The 14,703-nt window shown below is 38.0% G+C and overlaps 1 protein-coding gene across 2 annotated transcripts in view; it reads right to left on the bottom strand.

Moving 5' to 3' along the window:
• Positions 1 to 12,243: 12,243 nt before the first annotated feature.
• LOC136856869 (E3 ubiquitin-protein ligase FANCL) overlaps positions 12,244 to 14,703 on the bottom strand; it is a 180,323-nt gene continuing 177,863 nt past the window's right edge. For both annotated transcript variants that reach the window (XM_067135076.2, XM_067135073.2), the window contains one exon: positions 12,244 to 14,642. In XM_067135076.2, coding sequence (XP_066991177.2) covers positions 14,616 to 14,642 — 27 coding nt within the window. In that variant the 3' untranslated portion in view covers positions 12,244 to 14,615. The remainder of the gene's footprint in view (positions 14,643 to 14,703) is intronic.

A 14,703-nucleotide genomic window follows, 5' to 3' on the forward strand; every position in this document is an offset into this window, starting at 1 on the left:
ACTTGACCTAGCCTTTCTAGGTTATTACCATACTCTGTCCATGATTTCTTTTTCGACTACAATGATCTGATTCTTTCTTTCCTACATGTAAGAACCTCTATCTACAGTACATCACTTCTTGTTTACAGCCATTTTTGATACGTCTTCTTATGTTTACCAGCCACCCTGACTTTATCATTCAATTCAGATGTTTGCTTCTTCCTATTTTTACACACTGTTTTTTCCAGACATTCCCTTGCTGTTTAACCACAACATCCCTGTATGTCATATTCTAAATCTTGAACCGTTGACTGTCTACTCTTTGGAACTTTTCACTGATCATATCTGTCTTCTAATTTCCTCATCCTGGAGATTTTCTAACCTTATCTGTCTGCAGACAGACTTCATTTTCTTATCCTAGGCCTAGTGATAGTTTATTAATCTGATAGTGACCTGTATCATCAAAGAATCCTCAGTATACCGGCACAATCCTAACAGATTTTCTGAATTAAAATTCAGTTATGATATAGTCTATAATGGATCTGGTGCACCTACCGTTCCATGTGTGTGTAGCCTTATGCTTGAAGAATGAATTCACATCATCATCATCATTTCCCATTATCCAGCTGTAGCCGGGTAGGGGCAAATATGGTTCCTCTCCACTTTCTTTGGTCCTTCCACAACTCCTCCTCCAACATCGTGTCCCATTCCAGGTTTCTTTCTCTAATACTGCATTGGATTGTGTCCTTCCATCTCAACCGTGGTCGTCCGCGCCCTCTCCTTCCTTGTATATGCACGCTAGCCCCATAATGGGGTAGAAGTCCAGTAAATGCTCCCCATTCCTGGTACTTTTTGCATCTTCTCATATCCTTCAGTTTTGTTTCCACTAACATTGAAATCCCCCATTAGCACTATACTATCCTATATTTGCTGTTGACCCTAACTACAATGTCACTCAGTGCTTCATAAAACTTGTCTACTTCATCCTCATCTGTTCCGTCACAAGGCGAATACGAGACAATTCTTGTCCTAAATCCTCCAACTGCCAAATCTATCCACATCATTTATTCATTTACTTGCCTAAAAGAAACTACATTGTATGCTGTGGTGTTTTTTATGAACAGACCTACCCTTCTCTTTTTAACACCCGTTGAAATGAAATGGCGTATGGCTTTTAGTGCCGGGAGTTTCCGAGGACATGTTCGGCTCGCCAGGTGCAGGTCTTTTGATTTTACGCCCGTAGGTGACCTGCACACCGTGATGAAGATGAAATGATGATGAAGAAGAAGACAAATACACCCAGCCCCGGTGCCAGCAAAATTAACCAATGATGGTTAAAATTCCCGACCCTGCCGGGAATCAAACCCAGGACCCCTGTGACTAAAGGCCAGCACGCTAACCATTTAGCCAATACAACTGGTATAAGATGAAAATTTACATTGCATTTATTTACTTTTTTTTTAACCATTCTGGAATCTAAGTACCATAATGACCAGCTCTGTCTTAACCAGAGCCTCTTTTGCCACCACTTTTCAGAGTTCCTGAAGGGCCTTCACAACTACCGTAGCAGTCCCAGGGCCCTCTAAGTCCTCACTGTACTTCACCCCTACAGGCAGTCCCCTACTTTGGCTGTCCAAACTCCTTAGACCAGGGGATGGAATTAATTTATTCACACACATTTTTTTATTTACAATAACCTGCACTGGTCACATGCCCTCTAACACTTCATTTATTTTCTCTGTTGCTGTTTATTCTCTTCTTGAATATTTGTACAGATTTTGGAAAAGGATCAAACACTACCCCTGGTAAACTGTTCCACTCCTTCACACCCTTCCCAATGAATGATAATTTACCCCAATCGCTTCTGGTAAAATTCCTTCTAATTTTATATTTGTGGTCAGTCCTGCCAATATAATTATTTACCAACTGAAGCCTCTCACGGATATCTCCTCTCTCTTCCTCTTTATCTTCCATTACCCAAGTATTAATAACTCCTATCACATCCAGATGCATCCACTTTGCTTATTTTGCTACTTCTACTGTAAGGCTGATTAATATTGATATCACCCCATGGAATTTAATTTCATTCGCCAAGTTGTTTCCAAGGAGTCCCTAATAAATAAATAAATAAATAAATAAATAAATAAATAAATAAATAAATAATAATAATAATAATAATGTTACTGGCTTTACGTGCCACTAACTACTTCTACAGTTTTCGGAGACACTGAGGTGCCAGAATTTAGTCCCACAGGAGTTCTTTTACGCGCCAGTAAATATACCGACATGAGGCTGACATATTTGAGCACCTCCAAATACACCCGACTTAGCCAGGATCGAACTTGCCAAGTTGTGGTCAGAAGGCCAGCGCCTCAACCGTCTGACCCACTCAGCCTGGCCTGTCAAATAAAAGTGGGGAAATTAAATGGAATGGCGTATGGCTTTTAGTGCCGGGAGTGTCTGAAGACAAGTTTGGCTCGCCAGATGCACGTCTAACGTTAAAAATGAATAATTGAAAAAGAGGTTCAACCTATTCAATACATAAGAGAAAGAAATGTAGTGATTACATTCTTATTTAATAGTAATTAGAATTGGGACCAGTTTCGACCATAGTCCAGGTCATCGTCAGCCGATCAAAACATAAAAAACATGAAAAACAATGCATATGAAAAAGAAAAAGATTAAGTGAACTCTGGATCAGTATAAGAGGCAATATAAATTGATGATGGGGGTAGAAACTGTGAGTCGGTTAAAAGAAAACAGTGCGTAATTTTATGAATGGTGGTACGGTACACGCAATGATAGGTAAAGTCTCACAATGTTTATGAACAGCGGAGAACTGTCAAATGGGTCAGTTTTTACACACCGTCAAGCACAAAGTCACAACACTATCGAACAACATATGAAGATCTATCAATATGTTGAAGTCGAAGACGAATAGATTTATAGAAGCAAACTGCCAGTTCCCGGTGATCAGCGCGGCACACTCAAGGTCATGCGCTGTAGTCACGAACGCAATTACTCATTCAATTATACTGAATTGAGTTGTATGTATCTATATATATGTACTTAATTTCCCGCAACCGTGGCAAATACTGGATCTTCAGGATATTCTCCATTCTACTTTGGCGTTCGTGACTACAGCGCATGACCTCGAGTGTGCCGCACTGATCACCGGGAACTGGCAGTTTGCTTCTATAAATCCATTCGTCTTCGACTTCAACATATTGATAGATCTTCATATGTTGTTCGACGGTGTGTAAAAACTGACCCAATTGACCGTTCTCCGTTGTTCATAAACATTGTGAGACTTTACCTATCATTGCGTGTGCCGTACCACCATTCATAAAATTACGCACTGTTTTCTTTTAAGTGACTCAGTTTCTACCCCCATCATCATTTTATATTGCCTCTTATACCGATCCAGAGTTCACTTAATCTTTTTCTTTTTCATATGCATTGTTTTTCATGTTTTTTATGTTTTGATCGGCTGACGATGACCTGGACTATGGTCGAAACCGGTCCCAATTCTAATTACTATTAAATAAGAATGTAATCACTACATTTCTTTCTCTTATGTATTGAATAGGTTGAACCTCTTTTTCAATTATTCAATTTTAACGTTAATACTTTCAATACGGAACAATGAAATTTTTATCTTTAGATGCACGTCTTTCGATTTGAAACCCATAGGTGACCTGCGTTTCACGATGAGGATAAAATGATGATGAAGATGACGCATACATCCAGTCCCTGTGCCCAAACACCAGCACGCTGACCACTGAGCCATGGAGCCGGACATAGAAGTGGGACTCCCATAGATTATTTTAAGCAGGCTTCAGACCTATAGAAGTGGGACCCCGATGGATCTGAAGCCTGCTTAAAATATTCTGGGATTGGTAATTTCTGTGAAGAAGGATGCTACCCTACTTACACATAATCCCAGCGAGAATCTCTCCTCTAATGTGTTCGGGACTACAGTATCATCCTCACCACTTGCGCACAAGGAAGACCATGGATATGGCAAAAATGCCCACTTCTATTTATCTATCAATTCTATAGTATGGCATTTAGAGCCGGTAGTGTCCGAGGACATGTTCAGCTCACCTGATGCAACCCTTGTAAGGCAGGCCCTCCAAAGAGGCTGGGCTGCATCTGCCATGTATGGGAACTGTGTGGTTTTGTGGTGGAGGACAGTGTTGTGTGTGGTGTGCAAGATGCAGAGATGTTGGGGACACTACAAAAACCCAGTCGACCTAGGGAAAGTAACTATTTAAGGTTAAAATCCCTGACCTGGCCTGAAATCAAACCTGGGGCCCTCTGAACCAAAGGTGACTATTCTGACCATTCAGCCATGGAGCTACACTGCCCACTTCTATTTCATAGCAACTGGTAACTGAACTATCAGCACCACTAACGGGGTACTCCACCATTGTCCATGGTTCAAGAACTAAGATGTGAAACAGTTTTTTACAATTGGCTATAAGTCACACCGACATAGATAGGGCTTATGACACGATGGGAGAGGAAAGGGCTATGAGCGGGAAAGAAGCGGCCATGGCTTTAATTAAGGTACAGCATTTGCCTGGTGTGAAAATGGGAAACCACGGAAAACCATCTTCAGAGCTGCCGACAGTGGGTTTGAACATACTATCTCCCGAACGCAAGTTCACAGCTGCGTGCCCCTAACCACACAGCCTATGACAGCAAGTATGTATATTCAGCTCTGCTGTGTTGAATCTTGTGGCTTTGTTAAAATTGAATCATGTTGCCCTGTGACGTCCGTAAAATTTGAGTGGTGTTGGGTTCAAAGTAGTGGCTCCTTTCCCATTTGTAGCTGTGCAGTGATGTTATATTATTGTTTTTGGTGTGGTTAAGTTGTGTTTGATATGCGAGCTTCAACACACAGCAGAGCTGAATATACATATTTTAGCCTAATTCTATCCATACGTCTGGCACCCTTTTTTTAAATTGGAAAATGTTTTATTCTATGTATATACAAAAAGACAAAATCTTTTATACATATAACGTGACAGTTTTACAAGCAAATCATATCATTCAAACTCCAGAAACAGCAACCAAGTGTACAACTATGTAATTAAGACTTGAACACAGAAGTCAACCGATGAACTGAACAACACGCAAGACACGAACGTTCATGTGCATGAAGTGTTCCTACATAAATTGTATTTATCTTATATACAGTATATACATAAGTTAGTTTTAAGTGGAGATGTGTTTTATAAACTCATTTTAAGACCTAAAGCATATCATTATAGACATACAATTGCATTATCGCACATAGTGACATACACACCAGTTCCTGTTTCGACATGCCCCATTTGGATGTGACGAATGTTTATTACCATATGGCATTCCATAGACAATGTAATCTTAATCATAGCTTCATGATATAGATGTGAATGTATTGTTCAGCTGAGGATGACCCTATGTACGGGGTCGAAACCGGTACTGTAGCATAATAAGTGCAATAAATAAGTACTGATAGGTGGAAATACTTTCCTATTTCTAATTGTCTAAAAGATACCGGTGATCAGGAGCGCCGACTCCGGGGTTGCTATGGTGCTCAAGCACCTCGCAGAAACAGTGAAGAGAAAGATTAAAAAAGCAGGGGAAATTTTCATCATAGCCCACTAAGAAACTTTTGTTTAGGCTTCTTTCAAGAGTTATATGGATATTTTATTTTATTAATTAGATATCATTCACCCACAACTTCAGTAAGGGTAACTGATTCTATGGGTAGTTAAGTTTGCTAAAGATAGCTTTAACAAAACCCATTTTTACATGATCAGAAGAATCTTTTCCTCCTTGAATAGATTTAACTTACCTGTGCAGTATCACACTGCGAGGAAAATTGAATGACAATACAATCATATATGTCCACAATCAAGAAACAAAAAAGTAAAAACGGAACTTTGCAACTGTGGCAACATTTTCATCAAACGATCGACTGTTTATAGGAAATCTCTCTGGGTGGGAATTAGAAACTCGGTTCTGCAAAGATTTTAAACTTTGTAAAAAAACATAAGACTTTCAGTTCCTCTTTTATTCAACTAATATACACCAAATCTGAGGCAATTTGCCTTTTTAAATTTATTTTTATCTCAGTTTGGTATCATTCCATGAGAAAACTAGACTATTATGTTTTCTTTACATTAAGATTTTAAGAGACAGAGATTGTAGTTCTTTAGCTTCCATCTTTTTAATTCATATATATTTTTAATGCAAAATCTCCTACTTTCTAATGATTAAAACACACCTTCACCGTTTATGGATTTTATGTCAATATATGTGGATTTATGTGAAATTTTGTTTGTACTAATTCATTATTGTTAAAAAAGTGCCTAATAAAACAATAGTTTGTTTTCTATCAATTATTGCTCACTCAAAAACATATAAAACTGCATTTTCATGAAGGTTAAATTTCAAAATTTTCTGGGGCCTTCCCCCTCTTTAGAATGCGAGTTTCTACCGACACAGATAGGTCTTATGGCGACGATGGAGCAGGAATGGGCTAGGAGTAGGAAGGAAGTGATTGTGGCCTTACTTACGGTAGCCCCACTTGTTCAGTTGGACTGTAAGTTAGAGCACCCCGACTAATTTTCACAACCTGGTACCTCAGCCATTGATTTTATTGATGATGACAGAATTATGTAGACCTTTGATCAGCAGCAGCATCAAACCAGAGTTCACCAATTCTTTGGCAATGATATATGTACTGTATGTCTAGTCCTTAGTCCCATTTCCTGATATGGGGTCAGGGATGAGGTGACATAAATTATATGGCATATTTTTACAGCCGGATGTCTGAGCTTTTTGACGTTTTCTTGGCGCTAGACCAGACTGCAGTGCTTGTGCGGGACACGTAGCATGTACTTCAGTTGTTTTTATTTAGCGTTTGACCACCAAGGGGCAGGAAGAAGAGTTTAAAAATACAGTTCATCGGCAAGATTGCGGGAAGCAGTAATGCCTAAAATAAGTATTCATTTATTTATTTATTTATTTATTTATTGCATTCATATTAATCTAGAAGCTCTACTGAATATCAGAATACAATCAATAAAGTGTGTAAATTGTTTAGCGAGTATAAATTGTGAACTTAAAACATCGTACATAATACAATGAAGTTTTGAATGTTGATACGCACAAGTGTGAGGGCTAGGTTTCCCTACACGCAGTGCATGCAAGAGTGCTGGGTGCTGCCACCAAAAGGACTGTGAAAGCAGAACTCATACTCTACGTGAGAAATGTAATGTATAAGATTACATTGTAAGATTACAATGTATAAGAATACATTGTTCCACACTGTAAAACAGAACATTTGATCATGTGCATGTGTATATTCACATGTACTGAACTGAATTTTTTTATTTTTTGAAAGTAGTGAATTAAGTCCTGACATGCACAATTGTGTGGGTTCTGTTTGTTAGCTGAAAGTTCTCATTTTGTAAAATAAACTGTAAAAACATGTAATTGAGAGCATTTTAGTAAGTTTTTGATGTACAAACAAATATTCACACCTCCAGTTTTCTTTCAGTTCCAACGACAAGATGCTGCTGCCAAAAGGGCAGTAAAAGCAAAATTCGTCCTCATTGTAGAAAATGTAATATTTACTTGTGTTTGAATGAAGATTTAATTGTTTTAAATTATTCCCCACTGTAAAATAGAACATTTGATCATGTACATACGTGTATTCACATGCATTGAGGTAATTTTTATTTTTTTTGTAAGTAGTGAATTAAGTCCTGACACACACAATTGTATGAGTGCTTTTTCTCAGATGTTAATTTTTATTTTGTAGAATAAACTAAAAATATATATGTATTTACGAGCATTTTAGTAAGTTTCTGATGTACAAACAAAAATTCACATCACCAGTTTTCTTTCAGACATATACCAATAAAGCTGGAACATCACATTAGAGTATTCTAGTGGTGATCACCTTGAACAACTACGATTGCCACCAGAAAAAGTGGTAAATTCACAATTTATGAAAAACTGTTAAAATGTCAAAAAGTATCAACATTTGAAAAAAAAAAAACTAACAACATATTCGCGTTCAGCACGTTGGTTGTATACAAGAAACAAAGTTATATATTGTACCAGGAAATGATTATGAGGCCAGAACATGGGAAGGATCTCGGGTAGTGTGCGGTTACTTATTGGAGCAGGTACAGAGACGGATATTTTCGCAGGGCGAATAATAGATGGTAAAATCTTTTTGACAATATTTATTGAAATTTTTATGTAAATCACCCTGCAATTGAATTGCCAAAATTAAATTTTCAGTCAATCTTTTCAAAATACAAAAATTAAATATCAGCGCTGTTATATTCTGAGACATCCACTTGATGTTAAAAATGTGCAAAAGGCATACCAATTTTCTGAGATCATTAACACCCTACAGTTCATCTAAGATCTCTTATATAGCTTTAAATTCCAACATAACACTTTGCACATAGTACCTCATTTAACCAAATTGCGTAAAAACCAAGTCCATCACTTGTGATGCAAACCTACAGTTTTTCTAAGATTTTTAAACATAACATTAACACACTTTCATTAATAATCTGATAGTTCAAGTAAAAGTTTTCAATTACTTGCTGTATACTCCTACAGTTCATCTAAATTGATTTTATAAATAGTGCACTTGCTTTATGGCAAACCCTATAGTTCGTCTAAATGAAATGACTTCAATTTATAAAAGATTTTAAAGAGAAATTTACAGCTCAAAACAAGACATGGAGTCTTCTTGAATTATTAGGAATAGTAAAATTCACACGAAGCACTTTTCTGTTGATGAATGTAGCACTATAAATGATTGAGTGCTTTGTTAAAAGTCAGTTAGTGTCTTAGTGGAATTACTCACTCAAAAAATGTATATGAAAAACACTTATATCACCTGTAATCTGCTTGTAAGCATTGATGAAGTACTGTCCTGCGTCTTGGTGACTGGAACTTTCTGCAGCGTGCAGCCAAGACTCGAACTCAGCTCCAGCAGCGTGACACGTCCATTCAATGAAGACACCACGTTATTATCTCTCATCGAAATCACGATCATTCCCTCGCTGGATACCACAATTGAAGAAACCACGTTTAATCCCACACTGGAAATGACGTTCTACGCAATGTAATATCACGACACTTTGCCAAAATTTCCGATGTTCTTTTAAAGAAAAATGTTGAAACACGGAAAGTTCAATTGGCACAATATAATGGGTTGTAGAAATCTTAATTATCATTAAGATTGGTATTTTACACTGACACAAGTGTTAATGCATAGTTCGTGTTCTCACTTTTTGTTTTACGATGTTAAATACGTGACTCAGAATATCACAGTCTATTCTATAGTATGATCTATAAGTCAAGTTAATGCAGTAATGACCTAGTCATTTTCAAAATGGAAAACACAGTCTTTCAATCGCAGTTTCTTCTTCTTCTTCTTTTATGACCACATAGGATCACTTTAGTCAGTCCGTCGTTCAGGTCTCTTTGAAGGAATTGTTCGGGCTTTGCGGTCCTCCCAGTACTTCTTCAGACGCTCCGATCTTCGTGCCCTTTCCTCAGTTGAAAATGTGCGTGTTGTTGGTTTGTTTTGTGTAAGGGTAAAGCGGAGGTTTGTATTCTTGAGTTTTGTATTCAATTTTATCTTATTTTTGGTGTCTTCTGTTGTAAGGCCTATTTCCTTCAGATCCTCTCTTACTTCTCTGATCCATTTACATCCTGTTGTGGTATTTTTTGAGACGAGATTGTGTTGTACTAGTTATTTCAGAAGTCTTGAGTCCTGCATCCTCATGATATGTCCAAAGAATCCCAGTCTCCTCTTACGCATAGTATCTGTAATGGGTTCTAGCTCTTTGTACACGACTTTGTTAGGTATTAACCGCCACTGTCCATCTTTCTGATATTTTTTGTTGATACAGGTTCTTCCAATCCTCCTTTCAATTTTCTGAAGTCTGTCAGTCTTTGATTGTTTATTCAGGTAAAAGAGTGTTTCTGCTGCATATGTAGCTTCCGGTTTTATAACTGTGTTGTAGTGTTTTATGTTTTATTATCGCAGTTTATAGAATAAAAATTGAACTCTGTCACGGTTCATAATAGTCACTGATATTGTCTTCGGTTCAATTGTAGAATAATCATCACAGTCCATGAAACACTTGTAAAAATGCCATTAATATCACTCCTATAACAGTCTCTGGAATACTAATGTTCATAGATTAAGTTTTTATGACTGAATTTGCATGACACGAGTTCGTATGACCTAATATTGCCATAAAAAGTCCTTAACATTCTGTTAGTTTTTCAGGGTAATAATCGAAAGTTCGAGAAAATACGTGAAAAAATAGTCACATTTAGTCCCGTTATTTGTTGAATATTTAGTGGAATAGTATTTCACACAGTTCGTAATCGTACTAGTATACGAGAAATACATCTCAGAATCAATTAAATTGTCATAAATTGGAAGTTCAGTTTATCACACACAATGTCCTACTATGCTGTTACTGTCAAAGACAAAGCTCAAAATTACGAGAAATTGACAAAGTTCGCAATACCGTCAACTGGTAAACTAAACGCTCGACTTCCTAATTACACTTCAATGCACAGTCTCTATTGTAAATTCACTTAGTTAAAACACTCGTAAATTTTATACAATGACGATTTAGTTGGAGAAAATTTTATAACATTTCACACGCCTCAATGCGGCTGAAACTTCACTTGTGACGTCCTCGCACATTTTCAAAGTTCTAGAGTGTAACTTTTATATCTGTTGCGAAGCGTGACGGAGCATACTGACGTCTTGTCATGATCGTAGAGTTTAAGATACACTGACTATACCCTCGGTTCATCGACCTATTTATATCCGGCTGGGAGCCACACTCTGAGTCAGGTGACAGAGGGGTGTTAATACTTCCCAAACTTCAACTCATCATATCTTTGAAACCACTGGACGGATTAGTCTCAATTTTGCAGGGTTGTACTTTTAAAATGTGAGCTGCAATTTGGTGTTAGTCTCATATTTATTGGTCCAGTCGTTGAGAAGCTTAAAAAATAATTTTGAGACGTTTCTGCGGGGAGGTGAGCTACAAGCAGTGCTGATGTCACTCGACCTTGCTCCACTCATGCTGTCTTCCTCACGCAGTGCAGTAGGGGCGAGAACATTCTTTCGCACAACTGTTCGTACGTCGCAACTTAGCCGTTCGCTCAGGAATAAAGATTTTATAACTCATGTGCCAGGTCCTATGCATTCCTGGTACAATATATATACTGTATATAAAAACAATTTTTTGTTATGTAGTGTTATCTGCAGAGAGATGGTTTTGGACTGGGGGAAACATTCTTTTCAGCGACTGCAAGGGCAACAGTCTAACAAGACTAACTGAAATTGTCTTATGTACTAAAGTCTCTCTTGATGGTTGGACATAAAATGCTCCGTTAGTCCATAGCCTCATCATCATACACTTAAAAACATGTACACTTGTAGTAGGATAATGTTGTATTTGAATACTTCTGTCCGCCTCTGTATATACATATATATATTTCAAAAGTACCCGGAAAAAACCTGTCCTGCCTCCGCTTTGTCCAGCACAAATCTCACATGGAGTGACCAGGATTTTAACCGCGGAACCCAGTGGTGAGAGGCCGGCGTGCTGCCGCCTGAGGCACGGAGGCACCTAAGTGGGTATATTAATACACAAAGTACTGAAAAGCCAATCAGCTTCACCAAGTACCCCTGCATGATGCAAAAATAGGAGTGTGGTGCGCTATTAGCAGCAAGAGAATAATACGATCAATTTTTTTCCCCCCCGGAAACTGTGACTAGCGACATTATATATATATAATATATATATTATATATATATAAAAAGAGTAATGGCTTTTTAATACCTGTAACCATAGACCTTACTGGAATAATTGTTGTTGTTCATGCTCAACAGTAGTCTCTTCTTTGGTGAGGCTTATTCACTTCCTGATAAGGACTTGATTGGATGTCCTTCTGAGAGAACCGAGCATGTTTTAATTCCTTTGGCTAGAATAGAATTTGACAGAGCCTTACACTGTAGGTTACTTACCAAAGCGATCAACCGAAAACACATCCTCCCATGTGGGCATCGATACTGCCTTGTTTACTGGGGGAGTGGGGGGGGTGAATGTCTAGCCAGACAAATGAAGAGAAGGACCAAATATGAGGCACAAGTACATAAAAAATAAAAATAAAATTTTTTTTAAAAAAAAACTAGTTCACTGACTGATAAAATACATATTAATTGCTCATGCCAATAATTTTTTAAATCATTAATCAAAATATAAAACAATAACATAACACAGTTAATATTCCTTGACGATACAACAGTTGACAAAAAGAATATAACCATCCAAACGAAAGCTTTGATTAATTATACCGGGTGAGCAGAATAAAGCAGAACCGCTCCATCCTGTGCGCAGGAATTCCTGAATGTGTGAGTCGACCGGTGATGAAATACAGTGCCGGATGTATTCAAGGCCACACTACCGAGCCAGGTTTCAGTCTTTGTTGAATGTTAGCAAACGTAGCACTTGTTTCGTTGGTGACATTAGTACAGTGTATGAACTCAGTGAAATGGCTCACGTGGCTCAAGTTGGGTATCGGTATTCTGTTCCCCAAAGAGTATTCATTTATGACTCATATCCGCACGGAAAGTGCGAGGACCGTAAGGAGATTATTTCAAAAGAAGTTTCCTGATGTTCAAGTTCCAGGTCAGACTTTGAGTCATAGATTAGTAAATAAATTATGTAAGACGGAAAGTCTTCTTGATAAGAAACAAAATAAACCATGTACAGTACTCACACACGAAACTGTAGGTAACATTGGTAATACTGTGGAAAGATCTCCTACAAAATCACTTCGACGACTTGGTCAGGAAATGGAAATTTCTTATGGTTCTGTTCGAATGGGTACAAAGTTACTGAAGTTAAAGTTGTATAAAATTACTACAGTGCAAGAACTTAAACAGGGTGATCCTGCGTTATGAATGTGATTTTGTGAATGGGTTTTGGTTTTGAATGCGATACATGGCAAAGAAATTGACCCAAATTTAATGTTATTTTTGGACGAATCGTGGTTTCACCTGAAAAAATAATTTAAAAAATTAATCATAATTTGAAAATCCACAGCCTGTTTCCAGTCATTTGACCAAGTCAGGAATGGAATGAATGAAGCCCCATCTAGAGGCGCGAATAGGAGCTGTGCCGGCTGCCGAAGCCTGTTGCACTCCTCTGGGGCAATGATTAATGAATGACAGATGAAATGAAATGATATTGGAGTGTGTTGCTGGAATGAAATAAGACAGGGAAAACCAGAGTACCCAGAGAAAAACCTGTCCCGCTTCTGCTTTGTACAGCACAAATCTCACATGGAGTGACTGGGATATGAACCATGGAACCCAGCGGTGAGAGGCCAGCGTGCTGCCACCTGAGCCAAGGAGGCACCTAAGTGGATATATTAATATACGAAGTACTGAAAAGCCTAATCAGCTTCACCAAGTACCCATGCATGATGCAAAAATAGGAGTGTGGTGCACTATAAGCAGTAAGAGAATAATAGGCCCAATTTTTTTCGGAAACTGTGAATAATGATAGGTATGTGCAAACAATTTTGCGTTTTTTTTTTTTTTTAATTAACTGAGAGGAAAAGAAGTGTTACGTTTTTCCAGCAAGATTCTGCGAGAGCACATACAGCCCACTTCTCCCTACAGGAAATCCATGCAGTGTTTGAGATTAGAGTTATCACTAACAACATATGGCCTCCTCGGGTCCCGATTTAACCCCCTGCAATTTTTATCTCTGGGGGGCATTGAAAGAGAAATTGTACAAAACAGATCCACACACTTTAGATGAACTTCGAAATAACATTCATCAAGAAATTGATGCCATTTCTCAGAGGAAACTGCAGAGGTTGATGAACAATTTCCTAAGCAGGTGCCAGAAATGCTTGAACAATGAAGGGAAGCAGTTTCAACATCTCCTGGCGGGATATATATGAGTACTTTTATTTGTTGGTGCTGTTTTGTGTTGTTTCTTTGCTTGTTAGCTTACGCGACAATGTATTTCCTGCGGACTTCCTGTCACGCACGCACCTCTCGTGTGCAGGGTGCACTGCCGGGCTGCGGGATTGGTTCTACTTTATGTTGCTCACCCTGTTGTCCTTATGAAAAAAAAATTAGTCATATCATTTACAAATGTGAGATACAGGAATCACAATCATCCTAAAAATTGACATCATCTGATGAAGCATTCCGAACTTGAATTTGTGCGCAGCCTTCTTGGTCCAGGTTGTAGATTATGTTTCAAAAATTCCTTACGCAATGTGGCCTCCACCTACCAGCTGGTTTCGAGCAGTAATTCAATATGCAACATTCAATGGTTTCGAGCAGTAATTCAATATGCAACATTTCAATGGACTTTTGGTCTTGTTACAATGGTATCCATTCTTAGCATTAGTATCATGACATGTGGCCATGTTATGTAAAGCCTAGGGAAACCAACTTCCCTTCAGACCCTTCTTCTCTTTGGTTAATAATAGACAGTTCCATTCAACTTGTGGAATTCCAAGATGTAGATTAAATTTTAAGCCTACTGCTATGGGGAGATGGGGCATGAAATTGCCTGGAAGAGATAAAATATATGAAAGTATAAGATTTCTTAAAAAATCACATAACATTTTGTC

The sequence above is a fragment of the Anabrus simplex genome, chromosome 1 (assembly GCF_040414725.1).
Source record: "Anabrus simplex isolate iqAnaSimp1 chromosome 1, ASM4041472v1, whole genome shotgun sequence".
Lineage (NCBI taxonomy): Eukaryota > Metazoa > Arthropoda > Insecta > Orthoptera > Tettigoniidae > Anabrus > Anabrus simplex.